General features: G+C 38.4%; 1 protein-coding gene across 9 annotated transcripts in view; it reads left to right on the top strand.

The window, feature by feature from the left end:
* The window catches only part of LOC133663370 (inactive dipeptidyl peptidase 10-like), a 168,348-nt gene that overhangs the window by 67,594 nt on the left and 81,420 nt on the right, over positions 1 to 19,334 (top strand). For all 9 annotated transcript variants that reach the window (XR_009828291.1, XR_009828292.1, XR_009828296.1 and 6 more), the window contains exons 7-9: positions 6,248 to 6,300; positions 6,398 to 6,479; positions 9,403 to 9,523. Coding sequence is in view for 4 of the 9 variants with exons in the window: in XM_062067792.1 (XP_061923776.1) it covers positions 6,248 to 6,300; positions 6,398 to 6,479; positions 9,403 to 9,523 (256 nt within the window). In the remaining 5 variants the exon portion in view is untranslated. The remainder of the gene's footprint in view (positions 1 to 6,247; positions 6,301 to 6,397; positions 6,480 to 9,402; positions 9,524 to 19,334) is intronic.

Genomic DNA, 19,334 nt, shown 5'->3' with positions numbered 1-19,334 from the left:
TAATAGGGGTTTCAGGTCGTCCAACTTCAGACCCCCTCACCTAGGCGACCTGAATTGGAGTAATCAGTTCCCCGCTTGTATCCAAGCAGTGTTTATCCACGATTTGTCCCCCCTGATCCATAGCCAGCATGAAACTTTCTCTCCAGCCTCTGAAGCTGTGCTGTGATTCCTAGGAAGCTGAAATAATGCAGTCTGATGGTCATTAACATTGGAGTACAACAATATTACAATACAAAAGATTGCTGAGCAAGCAGGTCTGGAATGGGAAATAATCTGAAATGGGATATAATCAACAGCAATATTAAATCAAACAATACATTAAACTAACACCATAAACAAAAATTTATAAATATTAAAAGCACAAATATGTATGCCAATGTCAACAATATAAAAAAATAAACACATAAATTACAGGGGGCAGCATATTTGCATGTGTGTTGCTTTGGTAACTGCAACACAACATTTGCATCAATCATTGATTAGGGATGGGTATTGATTGGAATTTTTCCGGTTCCGATTTCACTTTTGATTCTGCTTTGTGATTTGATTCCTCATCGATTATCTTGTCGATTCTAATTTGGAAAGAAAGAGAACAAATTGCATAAATTTTCTTTAATTTAGAGGTAACATGAATTTATGAAGCCAACAGTGAGGTCTTAAAAGGCACATAACAAGGATAAAAAAAAGTTAAAAAAAATAAATATAAGAAATAAATATTCTTCTATAGAATTTAACAAAATAAAACATGTGGAAATCACGCAAGAATGTAAAATTGACTAACATTTTTAAAACGTTTAAGAATCTTTTGTCATCTCCCTAGAACATACACCGTATTTTCCGGACTATAAGGTGCACTTAAAATCTTTTTTTTTGTCCTCAAAACTCGACAGTGCGCCTAATGTAAGGAATATGTTTGGTTGAGCTTACCCACCTCAAAGGTATTTTAATTGGTACATCATGCAATGATAAGTGTGACCAGTAGATGGCAGTCAAACATAAGATATAAGTGTATATTGCCACTATGATGGCAATATGTCTCAAGTAAACACCAACATTTTAAATGTTCCATTGAAAATATAGAACATTACAGACGGCGCTCAAAAATCTATCAAAATGTTTTAGTAGGACTTTGGTAAGCTATGAAGCTGCACCGCTTGAAGGATTGTTGGCAAATTAAACATACAAGTATTATTATGGTGTGTGTATAAGGTAAGACATACAGTATTATCTGGTGTTTTGTTTCGCAATATTATGCAAAAGCAACTTTTCTTACCTTCTGGTACCTGCTGATCTGTATCTGGGATCTGCATAAATCCTGAAAAATTGCGCACTCGCACCGACGCCGTTGTCGATAAGCTTCTTCTATTTCTCTATCTTCTTGTTATGTGACATTCATCCTCTGCTCTTGCCATTTCTAATATAAAGTAGTGTAAAGTTCTTACTTATATCTGTTGGTAAACTCGCTATGAAAGCGCTAAAACATACCAGTGTAGTGAGTTTACATTATTCACCTAAGGAACTTTAGTTATTAGAGTTCCGGTCGGACGGTTTTTCACGGGACACATTTGTTGTTGTTTCCAGATGAGGAGATGCTGCTCCGTTATTGATTTAAGTAAAGTCTGAATGTCATTAAAACAGTTAGCTCCATCTTTTGACACTTCTTCCACTCCCGCCCTTGCACTCGACACCGCTACAACAAAGATGACGGGGAGAAGACGCTGTCGAAGGTGAGCCACGTAAATAAGACCGCCCACAAAACGGCGCATCCGTAAGCGACTGTCAGAAAGCAGCTTGAAGATGATCTGTAAAAAACAAGCTATGCAACATTTAGACCAAAGAAACACCATTACATGTTATGTAGACCACAAGGAAGTGTTTTACATTTTTTTTTAAATGATAATAATATGAATCCTTTAATGCGCCCTATAATTTGGTGCACCTAATATATGAAAAAAAGTTTTAAAAAATATACCATTCATCGGCAGTGCGGCTTGTAATCCGGTGTGCCCTATGGTCTGAAAAATAGGATACTAGTGAAACTCAAAATATTAGAATGGTTTGATTTACAACAAGGTGAAACTATCATATACATAACATGCAACTCAATATATTTTATGCCTTTTTTTGACACAATTTTGATGAGTATCGGTTTATTAAAACCTTAAATTGAAAATCTCAAAAAATGTGGGACCTTCAAAAACTGTAAACTATAATCATCAAAATTATAATAAACAAAGGCTTGACATCTCTCACTTTGCATGTAATATAACTTATTCATCATATTAGTTTCACATTAGAAGTTAAATAGCTGACATGAATATATATACACCATATTCAAATTGTATGAGTTTTAGTGAAGTGAAGTGAATTATATTTATATAGCGCCTTTCTCTAGTGACTCAAAGCGCTTTTTACATAGTGAAACCCAATATCTAAGTTACATTTAAACCATAGTGGGTGGCACTGGGAGCAGGTGGGTAAACTGTCTTTCCCAAGGACACAACGGCAGTGACTAGGATGGCTGAAGCGGGGATCGAACCTGGAACCCTCAAGTTGCTGGCACGGCCACTCTACCAACCGAGCTATACCGCCCCATATGATGGAAATGACTAAGTGAAAATGTGGTTGCAGGAAAACATGCTACTTTTCTCCGACTAACAATGAACATTCACCTCTTTAAAACCACGAGCATTTACTATGGCAAATTGGTTCAAGCTTTTGACCACAATTTATTTACTGCTTGTCTGTTCTGTGTGTACGCTTCCCTGCTGTGGTGAAATAGAAGCTAGCAGCAGACATAAACTGGAGCGAGCACTTCCTGCCTGCCTCGGATCCAGTCAGATTATGTCTCTCGTCTTGCGTATCTAAATGAGAATGCATTCATTTTAATTGAACGAATAACATGATAGGCGCTGTATCGTATTCACGGCAGATGGCGTGCTAGCAATCTTGCTCCGAGGTGGATGAGATCGGCGTGGTTCATAAACACGACTTTCATTTATAGTTATTGCTTGTATGTCCTCCTCTTGATGAAACAACAATCTTACAATTACTACAAAGAGTGCTGTAGCAATATTTTCTTGTAAATTGTAGTCAACTTTAGACCGTTTGTTCTGCCCATTTCGCTGTTTGACGACACTAGGCACGTTGCTTAATGATGTGATTCACACGGACCGGCATTGTTAAGAAAATTGCTTGAAAAATTGGCAAGCGGTTCCGAAGAATTGCTAGTTTTCGATTCCCATCCCTAATATTGATACAAACAATATTGATAATATCAATATACACTTCATATACATCCAAGTAATAGCAAGAAAATAAACCACTAAATGTTGACAGAAGTCAAATCAAACCACAATCTATCAAATTTCTAGGTGTGGATTTTATGTTCTATTTATACATTTAAATTATGTTTTTGAACCTCTTAGTTATTTACTCATTTTGATTTTCAGCATTTCTCTGTCTTTCTTGTTTTTGTTCATCACAATATTAATCCATTGTTGTGCATACAGTATTCCTCTGGGACGGCGTGGCGAAGTTGGTAGAGTGGCTGTGCCAGCAATCGGAGTGTTGCTGGTTACTGGGGTTCAATTCCCACCTTCTACCTTCCTAGTCACGTCCGTTGTGTCCTTGGGCAAGACACTTCACCCTTTGCCTCTGATGGCTGCTGGTTAGCGCCTTGCATGGCAGCTCCCGCCATCAGTGTGTGATTGTGTGTGTGGATGGGTAAATGTGGAAATACTGTCAAAGCGCTTTGAGTACCTTGAAGGTAGAAAAGCGCTATACAAGTATAACCCATTTATCATTTTAATTATAACATTACGGCATTTAAAGTGGAACTGCACTTTTTTTTTCATTTTCCCTATCGTTCACAATCATTATAATAAATGATAAATGGGTTATACTTGTATAGTGCTTTTCTACCTTCAAGGTACTCAAAGCGCTTTGACAGTATTTCCACATTTACCCATTCACACACACATTCACACACTGATGGCGGGAGCTGCCATGCAAGGCGCTAACCAGCAGCCATCAGAGGCAAAGGGTGAAGTGTCTTGCCCAAGGACACAACGGACGTGACTAGGAAGGTAAAAGGTGGGAATTGAACCCCAGTAACCAGCAACACTCCGATTGCTGGCACAGCCACTCTACCAACTTCGACATGATGACGGAGGCATGTTTTTTTGCATTCTAAATATTAAAAAAATTCGACCAAAAGTGCGCTTACAAGGGAGCCTATGGGAGCTGTTCAGTTCTGCCTATACAGCCCCTAAAAAATATCAAAACACCTCCATTAGGGTTTTATATACATGATGTAAGTATACATTTAATGTAATAACAAGCACATTTATGATAACATTTCATATTTACGTATTCCGATCATTTTAAGCATAAGCGGTTTACTTTTTTTCTTCTTCATCACTGATTTCTGCTGACTGCAGACTTTATGAGAGCCAACAAAAATAATAAAACACCACTTACTGCGCAAGGTCTGCTGTCATTAGGATGCCGACTGCTAGGATGTTCATATATTCCCATTTAGATGAAAAATGTCTCATAATCCTCGCGAAGAAACGGGGAGGTGGTGCGGGGGGAATAAGCACTTTTCGTGTCGTTTTGGCCAATTCCAGGTCCTAAGTGGTAGTCAAAGTGTCCCAACTTGTCGCATTATATCACGAGCCACCTTCTCTCCAGGTGAGATGCATGATTTCTGATCTACAATACATTTACAGGGAGCAGGGAAACGAAACAGCAGCAGACCCGTCGATGATATCAATATCGGCACACAGGAAGTGATCACGTCGCTGCTGTAAAGAGTTTTTCTGTGTTAGCACTCATAATAACAATATCACTAATACTTGGTTAATATTCAAATCACAAAATGTAAATGGAATATTGTTGGCCCTTTTTGAATGGTTATTTATCTGATTATATAAGCGTAATAATGGAGCTCCAATTTGCTAAGCGGACTTTTATTTATGTTTGTTTAATATTTATTCTGTTGTCATGTCTTTAATAATGATTGTGAACGATAGGCACAATTCCAAAAAAAGTTTTTTTTAAGACTGGAAGTGAATACATTTTAAATGACAAAATATAAACATGAAAACAGCTGTAAGTGTCAACATGTAAATGTTATAAATGGTTATGGTGTTAGTTTATTTTGAACATGCATACAATTACAACACAATTCATCACATGTTTCTAGTTTGTCATCACATCATGTTCGAAAACAAGTAGGAAGAACAGACCTTATTTAACCCTACCTCCTTTTGATTAATACTTATGTCCAACACATTTGTTTGCACCCAACCTGGAACAACAGTGAATAAGTAAATAAACACATAGATCAATGAGTAAGTAAATAAATATTGAAACATGAATGAACAATAAAGTTATCATACATTAACAGTTAAGTAGATTATGAATCACATCATGAGATGAAAAAGATTATCACATTTTTCAATAGGATTCAAGATATTTGTCAGGATTCTTCTTTTTTGTACTTTCAATTTGAGCAGTTTCTTGAAGTGGAAAATATTAGTACATTGTTTGACTTCTTATTATTAATCTGTCCCATAAGCTGCACTCATGAGGAAGGCAGTGTACATCCTGGACAAGTCACCACCTATCGCAGGGTATATATATATATATATATATATATATATATATATCCATCCATCCATCTTCTTCCGCGTATCCGAGGTCGGGTCGTGGGGGCAGCCTAAGCAGCCATTTCATTCAGCTCCTGCCAAGCGGTAGAAAATGGATGGATATATATGGTTTATAACACCAAAAGACTATGGTCAGAGTGCAGAAGCGTTACTCCAGTGACGTAGAATCTACGGAAATTGCCAAAGACTTTGGAGGAGAATATTCAAAATGGCCGTCTGAATTTGTGAGATTTTGTGATGTTTAGACAATATTTTTCCATGCTTTGCAGGTTGGAAATACAATTGGATATGGTTTAACGGATACAATAAAACACAAGTCAGCATATAAAGACAATTTGTTTTTCCATTATACTGGAAATACTAATGTTTATTGTTGAGGCTATTTTTTCACAATATAATTTTTTTTATCATACTCTTAATTCTTAATTTCTTATTTTTTGGGGGGAACTACAGATGTTTGTTTTTGTGTTTATGGCAACAAAGGAAACTCATATTTTTGTATACAGATTAGTTTTTTTAAATATTAATAACTATTTGGTATATTTACTTGTTTTCTTTACTTTGTGTTTTAGGTTTACCAGCACTCTTTCTTAGCGTCATACCTCATCTTCAATCTAAACACCAGGTTTGATTTCTTTATGCACAGTATTGTAAATTAGTGGACTTACAAGATTTGTGATCTATGGATCCTGATTGTTTTGTTGGTTTTGTTGTTGGATTAGGGAAGTGATTGAGTTAAATCCTCCAGAAGTATCAAATTCAGTTCTCCAGTTGGCTTCATGGGGTGTTAGTGGTCAGCAATTGGTAAGTAGTTGACTCAGCAAATTACACAATGACAATTTGTATTGTATTTGTTTCTATTGTCGTCAAACACAGGCATTATCATAAATGATAAATAAGTACACTTATGTTTTAACATGGCTAATAATAGCATATGCATCACTAAAACCTTAAAAAAATATTTACAATTTACCACAACATATTTTCTCTAGTTGGAAGTGGAATTTTTGCAAGCTAAAATGTGAACATTTGTACTGACACAGATAACAGCGCAGTATATAAATGTTATTTTTCATAGTTTGTATGTAAATATTGAAGAGTTGTGCTTCCTTGTCCGACGTCATATCACTTTTTACATTGGGTAGAATGGCAATTCTTACGGCTCTGTACTGTAAACTGTAGATAAGATCAAGGAGGAATAATCAGGAATAGGCATGGGCCCATATGAGATTGTGACGGGCTGAAAAATATCACGGTTTCACGGTATGGTATTATAATTACAGTTCTAAAATGGGTTACTTTGAAATGTCTTTATTGAAAAAAAAAAAAAAATGTTTTAGTATTTTTTCTAAATTATAATAAAAACATAATGATTTAAACAAAACATAACTGAAATGTTTCAAAATAGATGATAAAGTGCCGTTATTAATGCAGTCTACTGTTGCAAAACCTGCAATTTAGTGACAAAAACGCAAATAGTTTTTACTTGTGCTTAAACTGTACTGATTGTATGAAGGAACCTTGTAGTGGGTTTAAAACTGTTATTTGTTCATACAGTATCTTAAAACCGAGACCTGGCCCATGCCCACTCAGGTACATTCCAATGTAGATAGCACGCTAATGAGAGTGATGCTGACGACTCATGTTGTGTTGGCAGAGGTCTCTTTTCTTTGTATCTTAACCGTAGTGGTTTTGCATCACAATAAAACAAAATCATTATTGTCGGCATGCCCACTCCTGTCAAGGATTTGGCACCAAACACTCAGATTCCATCCATCCATCCATTTTCTACCACTTGTCCCTGTAGGGGTTGCGACGGGTGCTTGATGTTTCCTAACTAAATCTGTGAGCATGATCTGTTGAAATCTGCTCGAATTAGAGCCAAATGTCTTGGAAGAAAATCTGAATAGTCCAGTTGTGATCTATGCCAGGGGCAGACCAATAGGGGGGGCCCAGTAGGGCGGGTCAGCCCCTCCCTCGAATCTGGGCTGAGGAGGGCGGGGCTCTTCCGCGGCCCGAGACAGAGCCCGTAGGAGCTCAGAATTTTGTAGTGTAAAATACTGAATGAAATGTTGTGCTGTCATAACTGGCTCTATTTTCACTCCCATATTTTACTTTACAAAATGCTAATAATTTACAAATGGATTGTCGACGACAATATTGTCAATATTTACCCAGAGTACACTTGGAGTCCAAGTGTATTTTGGGTAAAATCGTCATCAACCATCTACCACATGACTTATCAGTCAGTTGTGGTGGTCAGACGGACGGTGAGTATTTAACTTTAAAACTATTTTCTTAAAACTGTATCCTAATTAAAATGTATCCTCTAGTTAGTGCCTATTGTAAGGTATATTTTCAGAGGATAAGCATTTTTACAGCATGTTTTAAAAAGATGTATTAACATTCCAAAAATTACTTCTGGGTCTATTATATTGATCAACTAATTCCCAGCAGGCACAAGACATTGATACAACGTTGATTATACATACATGAATTGATTACGTGGACCCCGACTTAAACAAGTTGAAAAACTTATTCGGGTGTTACCATTTAGTGGTCAATTGTACGGAATATGTACTGAACTGTGCAATCTACTAATAAAAGTTTCAATCAATCAATCAATCAATGAGTGCAGCTAAGATGGGCTCCAGCGCACCCCGCGACCCCGGAAGGGACAAGCGGTAGAAAATGGTTGCATTGGTTTGGGTTTTTTAAAACTGACTTTGTAAAATAGTTGTACTTGTAAATTGAGACAACGTTGATGTCCAATGTTGAATCCACGTTTTTGGTTGGGAATTTACCAAATTTCAAAGGTAAAATCAACATCACAACTTGACATTGAATAAACGTTGTCAAAAAGCATGTTGCTTCAAAGTTATATTTGTGTTGTAGAATATTGGTTGAGAAATGACCAGAATTCAATAGTCCAATCAACGTCATAACCCAAAATTGATTAAACGTCGTCAAAAAGCATGTTGTTTGAACACTATGTTTGAGTTGCTCAATGTCAGGACCTAATTCAACAAGTTCACAACGTTGTTTTAATGTCTTGTTTTGAGGGCTTGTTTTTAGGGCTTTGTGGGCGGAATAGAGGCTCTCCCATTGTCTCCATTGTTAGAATTAGGATAGTTTTTTTGCTAACATTATTTTGCACTCAGAATGCTTAAAAAAAGAAAAAACATATGTGTTATTGTCTTACATAAGAGTTGTGAATGACAGGCAAAAATAAAAAAAAGTTCAGATTCCCTTTAATATTTTTTTTACATGCTGTAAATGTGCTGATGCTGATGAATGCGTGTCAGGAAAATGCACATTTTAGCAAAAGTGGCTGGCTGGATAAGTTTTTCAAATCTGGTTAATGCTCGTTATTAGTAAACCCAGAGAGGCATGTGTATGTTGTAAAATGACGTTAGGATGAGCTTTATTATTTGGGCTTAGGGTGGCCCCCTGACTTGTTCCGCCACTAATCAATCCAATGCCCTGACAACACAACATTAAGTTGTTTTTCATCTGACAATTCCTACTTTTTATAGTTGTTTAATGAAGTGATCATTTTAGTTACTATATACAGAATTTAATAATATAGTTAGAAAGTTTGTTACAATATGTGGAGTCTTTTCAGTCAAAGCACTCATTACTCTTGAAATGACATACTTGCTATAAAGCTAGTTCGCAGTATAAACATACTGTAACACTGAACACTGTGGATTTGTTTATTTGACAGATATACATTTTTGAAAACAACATTTACTACCAAGCAGATTTGAAGAGCAGCTCATTGAGGCTCACTTCTTCTGGACAGGATGGTGTCATCTTCAACGGCATTGCAGACTGGCTGTATGAGGGTACAAATATAATCTTCTATTATTATATTAAATACTGTATTCTGTTATTATCATGTAACAGTGGTACTTTGGGATAGAAGTGCTTCAGTTTACAAGTTGTTCGGGGTACAAGCAGTCTGTAAAAGCCCACCCTCCAAGGTAAATTCTGTACATTATTATTACATTACTTCATAAAAATACTGTAGTTGTTTGTAATGCATTATATTGTATTGTTTAATACAATATTTCCCATCTAAAAGTTCGTTTTTCATTTTAAAAAGGATGTTACATTTTAAAGTTTTGCTTTTGGTGCGTGCCAAGTACAGATTAAATTTATATTAATTATTTTAATGGGTGACAATGTTTCTCAATACGAATGTATCGAGGTATAAGTCACAAAACCAAATAAACTTGTATCCCAATGTACTACTGTATTGTATACTGTGATCAGTGGTGATTGGTCTCAGACTGCAAGGGAAACTCAGCTTTACCAATAACGTCAAAAATATAAGTGGTCAAATATGTACTTTTGTGTTTACATTTCATTGACTAAATATGCGCTAGAATGTGTTCAACTTCTGTTGAGAATCAGCTACTTCTCATTTCTTCTCATTGATTGTGGTAGTGTCACAGTGCATTAAACAATGTTGAAGCTGAGTGTCCATTGACTCTAATGGGAGAGCATTGAGTGGGTTGTTCCACTGCAGCCAAACTAGAGAGTCATTGGATACATACTCAGCTTTGTCCCACTCATCAGCGTCTCTGGAAATGTATGGAAAGTGGATCTAGAGCTCCTACATGATGATTGGATAATCTGTCTGAGGCTAAATTCATTCTTCGAAAAACAGCAAAATGAACAAATCACCGATCATTAAATATAAACTCCTGCCAGAGCATTTTTCAAGTTTCATTCCGTTTTTCAGAATTGATACAGAGAATTTTACAATCTTCTAAGGGACCTATTATTTGTTAAAAGCAACTAACGACAAATCTAGCATTTTTCTGCTGGTGTTACTGGAGATTGTACTTGTGTTTGGAGACGCTTGACTTCTGTCGCTCTGCAGTGTCCCCAACAAGCAGCCACAGCTGCAGCTAACCCCTCCACACTATGGTAGCCTCGCAGCAGCCTCAACTTGCGAGCAAGCTAGCAAGTGCAAGCCGCATATAATAGCAGATAATTTGAATAGTGTTGACCGGATTTTGGCGAAACCATCTGACAGTCTTCTGTACAAGACAAAACAGCAGGGCAGATCAACGCCTCAGATTGATCTGGAGCAAAGAGTGGGTAAAAGAAAATTAAAGTCTTTTCATGTATTTTGATTTGATTTTGTCACAAATCAGCTGGCTGACTGGAAGTGCTGCGACAAATAAAATGTACTGTTGATCAAAAGTAGGTTTTGCGGATCAATCTAACTTTGACATGGTCCAGTCACTGGAAAAGACGCCTCGCTGTAAGACAGGGCCACAGATAATTAAAATATAATTCACATAGAAAATTACGTGATGACACCTTTTATAATATAGACCAGGTTTGTTTTTATTGAAGGCCACATCGCAATTATGACTGCCTTCAGTGGGCCGCTTGTACTAGTTATTATATATAAATACAAATTTATATCATATTTTTTATGTACAAATGGATAGATAACTTACTTTAACATCATAAGTCAAGGTGACAAGCAGATATGAAAGTACTGTATGTATCTTAATTTTACAAAAAAAAAAAAAATACAGATAGGGATGTGTACCGAATCCAGTACTTTTTTGGCACCAACCGAATTCCGCTGGTCCTACAGGGCTGTGATTCAGATAAAATCCAAGGGTGCCATCTTACTGTACCTTGGTTCCGCGTGATGTCACGCCCTGTTGCTGATTTTTCACACTCCAGCAGCACTGAGAGCGTACTCAGCCAAACAACCTAGACGTAATCTTGCAATTTTCAATGCCAACAAAGACATTGACTTAACAAACAATTCAAAGTATGTAAAGTAAGGCTCCACTTTTCCTAAAATGTGCTAGCTTGATGCTAAACACACACACAACGTGGGACATTCACGTTGTACAGCTGTAAAGGTAGAGGCCTGACAAAGTGCAATCCTCTTGTCCAGGTTGGAGTTGGACATGTAGTGGATTGTCCAGAGCTTAAACAGCAACAAAAGTGAATTTAGTACAAAAAGTATATTTCACCATTATCAAGTCAGTCCTCCGGAGGACACACAAAAGCAATCTCTCTCGAGTCCCGGTCTCCTGCCATTTTATCTGTTGGTTCGTGCGTCACAGTTCTTGTTGTTTTGGCCTGTCTGTTCCAAAACAACCTTGAATTCCTTAGTCTTGCTTAGACAGCAAAAACAGTTTTGTAGATTGGTCAAAGCGACTCCATATTCAACTTTGTCCTTCAATGGACAGAATAAAAATTAATGAAACGAGCAGACATTCTTAATAGACACGAAATATAGTTCAAAAGGTCAGAAATTCCACAACATTCACATAGGGCCTGATTTACTAAAGGTTTGCGCGTACTAAAACATATGCAAACTTGAGAGCACACGCAAAGCTGATCTACTAAACGTGTGCAAAGTGGATTGCGTCTGTTAAGTGAGCAGAATAAGGCATGCCATCCATTCTGTGTCCCTGTCTTCATTGATATGTAAAATATATGCTGATCATTAAAACGCCCACAATACTGGGATGAGACAAATGCAAATATAATTATTTAGCACACGCAATGTGATTTATCAACACTCAACCGTCGTTTTGCGAGCACTATTTTGCACTTTATTTAGTAACTGTGCAAACTGACAGTTCCACACATGGCTGCAGGTTCAGTGCTCGTGCTGCACAGACAGACATTTTAAACATATCATCTATTCAGCAACATCATGTTGTAGCTGCTCAAGGACTTAAGGGTCTGATTAAAACAAATTAAATTGATGCGTTATGTTGTCCTTTATTATTTGTATAATGACTTTCGTTTTTCTCACATACAATACTTATATTAAAATATTTCCTATATGGAAAAAAATATGTAAGAATCTGACCAGAAATGGTACTGCAATCACGGTGAAATTGATGTATGAAATTGATGTAGTCCTTTCTCCCTCTCCCTGACTGAGGTTGCCAGATACACAGCCGAATCCAGCTCAACACAAAACTAAAGAAGATACATTTTACCAAGGTATGCCTATAGGCTACTGTTTCAAACGTTTCAGATTGCCATATAACTTGGTACACGTAGTCCACAATATGAATTATTTTATCATGTGATTTGGCTGTCTCCATACGTTTCACATTGCCATGACAGCTGTGTTAATGTTGGAACCCATTTCCTCACCGTATCAGCATAAGATTTCGGGGCTGTAAATTTAATTTTGAAATGAGCATATCCCGGCTGAACTACTGTTATCAGTTATAGAGGTATTCAAAAAGAACATGATTTATTAATGCCTTTTGACATATCAGGGCCATTTAATGATGACTTGACATTAAATTCTTACATATGGCTCCTTTAAATATGCATTTTTGCGTATTGAGCGGACTAATTGCAGTGTTTTTCTCATGGACCTTCAGTGGTCAAAAAATATTAAATAGAGGTGTCAATGAGCTGCAGGATTGCTTCTTAAGTGCCCATAAAACATGGTAAATGTCTCCCGCATGTTTGAAAATATTGCAAAACGCCACAGGAGCATGATAACATGAATATGCAGAGAGTGTCTCCGTGGTGATTCCCCGTATAGTACATGCAAAATCCTAATTTAAATAAGGGGGTCTTCAACGCATTTTCAATTGCACATGCAGTCTTAGTAAATTACACGCAACACGCCCACTAGTACACATTATTTTATAGATTGCTCATGCTGTTTACCGCATGTTTATTGGATCTTAGTAAATCAGGCCCATACTGTAGCTAACAACCAAATTCTGTGAAGAAAGCAATGTTACTACTGTATTAGCACAGAAAAAAGTGCTGGAGCATGATGGAGCAGCATGCCCACATGATGCCTCCTTCACATTTCTGGCTGCCCCCTCATATACAGTATGCCTGCCTAGACCCGGCCCTGATATAACCTCTTTATTGTAACTTTGTAAACATGTCTAAAACAAACACGTTTTAACTATACCTGTTATAACAAGCGGATACAGGCACAAGACTACCAAGCAAACAAGGATGTAGTTGTAGCAGGATCACAGGATGCAACGTCTGAAGCGAGGCGCTGTAAACGAGACTTTAATCTCAATCACAAGGAGATAATCAACATTCAAAACATGAAGTACAGTAACTGAGAAGAAAAGAAAAACAAAGACTCAAGGTGGTAGCACACAGGAACGATGAAGACAATCGGGTCAGGAAACAGGAAAATTATGCATCGAACATGCAGGTCGCCCCACTGACTGGAGCTTACGAACACTCATGATTAAAGATTACACCAAGGGGGCCAAGGGATAGCATTAAACCCCAAACAGAAAACAGATGGACAACATGGGAGCACAAAAGCAATAATAATGGTTAGCACAAGCTTTGAAATTTTAAATTTGTAACAATGCACGCGTGTGTGTGCGTGTGTGTGCGTGTGTGTGCGTGTGCGTAAATAATCTGCCACTCCTTGGCGTGGATGTGTGGAGTTCATGAAGCAGACAAATTGTGTCCGTCTGCCTCGTTGCTCCGCCCCCAGCCACAAAACAAGACATAAACAGGAAAGGGAGGCAGAAATATGGAAATACAATATTAATCATCCACAAGATTTGGCTGTAAAACATTTTCATTTAGTGAGCATATTTCTGCAACAATTTCACACATAAATTACTAACATTGATAATGGTGTTATTATAATAATATTAGAGATGTCCGATAATGGCTTTTTTGCCGATATCCGATATTCCGATATTGTACAACTCCTAATTACCGATACCGATATCAACCGATACCAATACATACAGTTGTGGAATTAACACATTATTATGCTTAATTTTGTTGTGATGCCCCACTGGATGCACTAAAACAATGTAACAAGGTTTTCCAAAATAAGAGAACAACTTCAACTCAAGTTATGGAAAAAAAGTGCCAACATGGCACTGCCATATTTATTATTGAAGTCACAAAGTGCATTATTTTTTTTAACATGTCTCAAAACAGCAGCTTGGAATTTGGGACATGCTCTCCCCGAGAGAGCATTAGGAGGTTGAGGTGGGCAGGGTTAGGGGGGGCGGGGGTAGCGGGGGTGGGGTGTATATTGTAGCGTCCCGGAAGAGTTAGTGCTGCAAGGGGTTCTGGGTATTTGTTCTATTGTGTTTATGTTGTGTTACGATGCGAATGTTCTCCCGAAATGTGTTTGTCATTCTTGTTTGGAGTGGGCTCACAGTGTGGCGCATATTTGTAACAGTGTTAAAGTTGTTTATACGGCCAACCTCAGTGTGACCTGTATGGCTGTTGATCAAGTATGCCTTGCATTCACTTGTGTGTGTGAAAAGCCGTAGATATTATGTGATTGGGCCGGCACGCAAAGGCAGTGCCTTCAAGGTTTATTGGTGCTCTGTATTTCTCCCTACGTCCGTGTACACAGCGGCGTTTTAAAAAGTAATACATTTTACTTTTTGACACCGATACCGATAATTTTGAAACCGATACCGATCATTTCCGATATTACATTTTAAAGCATTTATCGGCCGATATCGGCAGTCCGATATTATCGGACATCCCTAAATAATATAGAATTTGATTTGTTTCCTGATATATATCCAATAGGACAAACATGAAAGTCAAATTTATCACTGGCACATTTCCACTAAACGGCTACCATTTACAATTAGAAACTACAAAAATTAAATGTTGTAAATTGCGTGTGAATGCTGAAAAGCTGAAGCCGAATTTCTTACAATTACATGCTAGCCATATAGCGTCAAGTAGCAAAATATAGGACTCTTAAGTATATCCTGAATGAGTAAAAAAGTTTGCATATTAACATGTAACATTAGCATGCTAAAAGTTAGCATGCATGAAATATGCCTCCAAATAACAACATATTTGACTCTGAGGCTTATACCCTGCTACATTTACAAAAAAACTACATATGAATAGATTAATGTCCTAAAGTGGAATCTCTGATGGTGAAATGGTTGAAACCAATTATAAAATGTAGGAGAAGTAGTCAAAAAAAAAGGGTAGAAGCAATTAAAAAGTAGTAAATCTAGGAAAAGCAGGAATTTTTGTAAATTTGAAAACTGTTAGTTTGAATGTTCAGCATGAGTGGAATGTGTCACGACCAGAACAGGACTCTGAACACAGATGCAGGATTTGAGAAACAGTTATTTATTCTCACAAGGGGAGGGGTCCAAAACGGGAGAAACAAAACAGGCTATCAAAACAGATCTAACCTGACCACTAAACTAACAAAAATATAAACAACTCAAAACTCTCCGGCTATGGAGGGAAAAAGGGGCTAAGAACAAAAAGTACCAAATAAAACAAAAGGTGCTCCAACGGAGGCGATACTGGAAAGCTAATCTTACCTGACAAAAGTTTAGAAACAAAGAATCTCCCGTGGATCAAAAGGTACAAAAACTTGGCAATGGCTGAAGACAAGACTGTGGCAAAGGAACGCTGGAGGTACGCACAAGAAGATACGAAACACTCTGGCACAGGACAAGAGGAGGACGAGACATTTATACACATGAGGGAGGGTGACACAGGTGGGCACAATCAGGCAATCGGGACAGACATCAGACCAGTGATACAGGAGGAAAGGCAAGTGATCTGAAACGAGAGGGAGAGTTTTTATTTCAAAATAAAACAGGAAGTGACAAGACACCTGAAACCAGACGTAAACCAGACAAGACTTCACTCAGGTGTGACAGAATGTTTTGAATCGATTGAGAAATGTGGGAGGAGAAGATGGAAAAAAGGGTTGGATAATAATTAGAATCAGGACCGTTGTATAGGGTGGAAGTTGCTGACAATTCTAAAAGCCCATAGCCCGCTAGGGCCCGCACATAGCCCCCAGTAGCCTCTATGACAAAATGATTATGCATACACTGAACTTATATATATGAATAGGAATTAATCCAAATCAAAACAAAACCACAAGTCCAACAATATTCTAATTTGAATCATTTCAATAACCCACTTCGCCCCTTCTTAAAAAATGATTTGGTCCACAAACACCAATGTTCCCGAAGGTGCGCGTCTGCTTAACTGCGCACTGCTCCCGTGTTCCAAATTCCAAATTCAACCTAAACTCTAAACAAAGTAAACACATAAAAATGTAGTCTGTACCATTTTCACAACAAATAAAAAAATGACGACATCAGCCAACATCAGTTCAACATCAGGAGAAGGAGGTGGTCTGCATCAACAATCTTTTTATTGAGCAAAAGTGTTTACTGTCGGCCTTAACCACACCAAAGCAACATCAGCGACAAAACTACTATTAGCAAAAATGTTCACTTTCTGTCAAAATCACACCAAAACAAAGTATAAGTCGTATTGATAGTAACCGCTTGCAATTTTTTATTTGCGCTAAAAGACGTAAACACTTAGCTCAGCCGGTGATGCATTCAAGGCCACAAATCAGTCGGACAACTCCCAGACCACACATAACCTTGACATACAGGCCACACGCAGCCAATCAATGTCAGTAACAGTGTTATGAGTGCATGTTGCTGTTTTGCAAATTAGCTAAAATCAGCAAAAGCCTTTAAGAGTTAAATGCTGCACGCTAACTCTTATTTTGGCAAAACGAACACGCACTCTACACCTACACTCTCCAATTACAATTGAGCTTATTTTAGTGGCATGTATTCCGAATGTTAATTTATGGATATAAATCATGCAATGCTTTTCCTAGATTAAATAAATGCTGATAAAAACCCTGCAAAAATGTGTACACTTTATCCCATGCTTGTGCTACGTCACACATCTCATTTTGCGAAACGTGAATTTTTAAGGTGAACCAAACGTGACCTGTGAAAGGGCTACATGTCTCAAATTCTTCCACAGCAGGACCCTCAACATACAGTTCATGGAAAACAAGATTTTTTATTTTCATTGTCAGTGGGCCAAATCATTTATATTTGAAAATAGTACAATGGAAGTGACTGCTGTTATTTGATTATTATAATAACATATTTAAGTTATTATGATGACAGGTTTGGGACAGGTGTGTGTGATGCTGGTGTGGTGACATTGTGCATGATGTCGCTCACTGTGCTCCATTGAATGCTCAGGGAGTTTGTGTTTGCTCACACACATGAAAAATTAGGAGAAACATTAGTCCACAATTAATTTTGTGATCACAAGCGAACTTTAGCAGGGTTAGGATGCCCCTAAAAAGCACAAGTCTGGACACCAAAAAAAGAGTTGAGAAGAAGACCAGGAGTAGGAACAGCAGAGCAGGAAACTAGGCCATTAAATAAGTATTTTCTAAGAATGGTGAGAGAGTAACACTACAGAGGGTGGCTAAAACAATGAGCCTTTTTCATTCATTCATCCATCCATCCATCCATTTTCTACCGCTTATTCCCTTCGGGGTCGCAGGGGGCACTGGAGCCTATCTCAGCTACAATCGGATGGAAGGCGGGGTACACCCTGGACAAGTCGCCACCTCATCGCAGGGCCAACGCAGATAGACAGACAACATTCACACTCACATTCACACACTAGGGCCAATTTAGTATTGCCAATCAACTTATCCCCAGGTGCATGTCTTTGGAGGTGGGAGAAAGCCGGAGTGCCCGGAGGGAACCCACGCAGTCACAGGGAGAACATACAAACTCCACACAGAAAGATCCCGAGGCCGGGATTGAACTCACGACTACTCAGGACCTTCGTATTGTGAGGCAGAAGCACTAACCCCTCTGCCACCGTGTCTGTAATATTACCTTTAATGACGCACAGTCTGGACTCTGGAACTTACGTTAGCTGTCATCTGGCAACGCTATACTCTGGACAAATCACCAGTTCATAAAATTTTTTTTTAAAAAGTCGCCAGTTCATTGCAGAGCAACAGTGTGACTGTGCATGTGTGTTACACACATATCACTGTCAGACAGTGTTGCAGTATGCGCCCATCAGAGGCTGAATTGAATTGTATCATGACACATTCAAGTTCTACTCAGTAATTAATAATGACTGAGTAACATTATTATTGTTATTATTATTCCTGAGCTGCCAACTTATCGTGGTAGACGTTTGTTGTTTGGTTGGCCTCTGTGCCCTGTGGTCGGGTATCCCAAGACTAACAAGTTCTAGGTGAGGGACCAGACAAAGAGCAGCTCAAAGACCTCTATGAAAAGACAAAATCAAGGACCCAGATTTCCCTTGCCCGGACGCGGTTCACCAGGGCCACCCTTTGGAGCCAGGCCTGAAAGTGGGGCGATGGTGAGCGCCTGGTGGTCGAGCCTGGGCCCATGGGGCCCTAAAGCCCAAAGAGGCGACGTGGGTCCCCCCTCCAATGGGCTCACCACTCATAGGAGGTGGCATAGAAGTTGGGTGCAATGTGGGTCATTGACTGTCCGATTCTCGCCTACAGAAGCAAGCTAGTGGAACGTCAAATCGCTTGGGGAAGGAGCCTGAGCTGGTGCGCGAGATAGAGAAGTTCCGACTGCATCTAGTCAGAAGGGAGGTGGTGGTTCCTCTCTTTAAGAAGGGGAACTGGAGGGTGTGTTCCAACTATCATGGAATCACACTACTCAGTCTTCCCGGTCTATTCAGGTGTACTGGAGATGAGGCTACGCTAGATAGTCAAACTTCGGATTCAGAAGGAGCAGTGTCGTTTTCGTCCTGGTCCTGGAACTGTGGACCGGCTCTATACTCTCGGCAGGATCTTCTAGGGTGCATGGG

The sequence above is a fragment of the Entelurus aequoreus genome, linkage group LG13 (genome assembly GCF_033978785.1).
Source record: "Entelurus aequoreus isolate RoL-2023_Sb linkage group LG13, RoL_Eaeq_v1.1, whole genome shotgun sequence".
NCBI lineage: Eukaryota > Metazoa > Chordata > Actinopteri > Syngnathiformes > Syngnathidae > Entelurus > Entelurus aequoreus.
Note: the sequence above shows the minus strand (reverse complement) of the source record. Positions and strands in the feature narration are given on the sequence as shown.